We start from the raw sequence: 1,970 nt of genomic DNA on the forward strand, positions 1-1,970 counted from the left end.
CAGCACGTCAGATTTCAGGGTGAGCTATTGTTCCTAGCTCGAACTGGATTCTCTTCTTCACGTCTTGATGTCCTTGAAGCTCGGACATGGACTATCGTTTTACTTGTTTTAGTTTTTAAATACTCTTAGACTTAGTAATTTGAGGATAGATGTTCTTGATGTGATGACTTCCAGATTTTGGGGATGATAAGTATTATACTTTAGAAGTTTATTTAATTGATTTCGTTAATGAGTTTTGGATCTTCCGCATTTTATTTACTATTCCAAATTTATATACTGGTAAACGTTGGGGTTTAGATTGTTGGTTCGCTCACCTAGTAGGATAAGTGTGGGTGCCACTCGCGGCTCATTTTGGGTCGTGACAGAAAATTGCTGATAATATTGTGCTTGCTCATGAGCTAGTTAAAGCTTATACTAGGAAGCATATTTCTCCTAGAAGCATGTTGAAGATTGATCTATAGAAAGCTTATGATTCAGTGGAATGGGATTATTTGGAGCATGAATGTTTGGTCTAGGCTTTCCAGAGATGTTTGTGCAATGGGTAATGATATGTGTCAAAACAGTGAACTACTCCATAGTAGTTAATGGACAGATTTCTCAAAGCTTTGAAGCAGCTAAAGGATTGAGACAAGGAGATCCAACGTCTCCTTTCTTGTTTGCTATAGCTATGGAGTATATCAGTAGGCTTCTTAAGGGGCTTAAAGATGATAAACAGTTCAAATATCATCCTAGGTGCTGTAAACTTGATATCACTCACTTATGTTTTGCAGATGATCTATTATTGTTTGCTAGAGGAGATCCGGAATCAGTTAAAGCTATCCAACTATGTTTCTCTCAATTTTCTCAAGCCTCAGGGTTACAAGCTAATCTAAATAAAAGCTCAATATACTGTGGAGGGGTTCAGAAGGAAGTGAAGCAACAGATTGTTCAACAACTAGGATATAACAAGGAGGAACTTCCTTTCAAATATTTGGGAGTGCCATTATCAACTAAGAAGATGTCAGTGCTGCAATGGTATCCTCTCATTGAGAAAATAATGGCAAGAATTAACTCTTGGACAGCTAAGAAACTATCTTATGCAGGTAGAACTCAAGTTGTTCAGACAGTATTATTTGGTGTTCAATCTTATTGGGCTCAATTATTCATCTTTCAGCTAAGATAATCAAGTTAATTGAGAGTTTGTGTAGAAGTTATCTATGGTCAGAAGTAGGGCATGTCACTAAGAAAGCTCTAATAGCATGGGAGAGAGTTTGCAGGCCTAAAAATTAAGGAGGTATGGGGCTGATAAACATGCAAGTGTGGAATAGAGCAGCAATAGCCAAGCTTTGTTGGGACTTAGAAAACAAAGAAGACAAGGTTTGGATCAAATGGATTCATGCATATTATTTAAAAAGGCAGAATGAATGGCAGAAGAGAGATCAAGCAAGTTGGATGATCAAGAAAATAATGAATGCTAAACAAACAGTTGATCAGCTTCAACCAAAGCAGGGAAAAGGGATGATCAAACAAATCTATGATTATCTGAGAGGGGAGAAAACTAAGCCTGAATGGAGATGTCTAATGTTTAAGAATGCAGCCAGGCCAAAAGCTACCTTTACACTATGGATTTTGTTGAATAGGAAGCTAGCAACAGTGGGTAGACTTGCTAAATGGGGAATAACACTAAATAAAACTTGTGTTCTGTGTAAAAATGTGGATGAAAGTCTGGGTCATATGTTCCTTCATTGTCACTATGCTGGAGAGGTTTGGGAGAGACTACTACAATGGATTGGTAATCACAGTAACAGGCCAAGGACATGGGCACAATTTATACAGTGGAGCATTCAAAATGGGAAAGGGAAGTCTACAAGAGCACAACTATTCAAGATTATTCTTGCTGAAGGAGTTTATGCTTTGTGGAATGAGAGAAACAAGAGAATTTTTGAATACAAGAGTTGCTTGATAGATAATGTAGTTAAGAAGATAGCCTA

General features: G+C 37.5%; 1 protein-coding gene across 1 annotated transcript in view; it reads left to right on the forward strand.

Annotated features, from left to right (window-relative positions):
- LOC107016688 overlaps nucleotides 1–1,162 on the forward strand; it is an 11,787-nt gene extending 10,625 nt beyond the window's left edge. Inside the window, exon 3 of the mRNA XM_015217082.1 lies at nucleotides 516–1,162. Within this exon, the coding sequence (XP_015072568.1) occupies nucleotides 516–1,162 (647 nt within the window). The remainder of the gene's footprint in view (nucleotides 1–515) is intronic.
- Nucleotides 1,163–1,970: the final 808 nt, after the last annotated feature.

The sequence above is a fragment of the Solanum pennellii genome, chromosome 4, assembly GCF_001406875.1.
Source record: "Solanum pennellii chromosome 4, SPENNV200".
NCBI lineage: Eukaryota > Viridiplantae > Streptophyta > Magnoliopsida > Solanales > Solanaceae > Solanum > Solanum pennellii.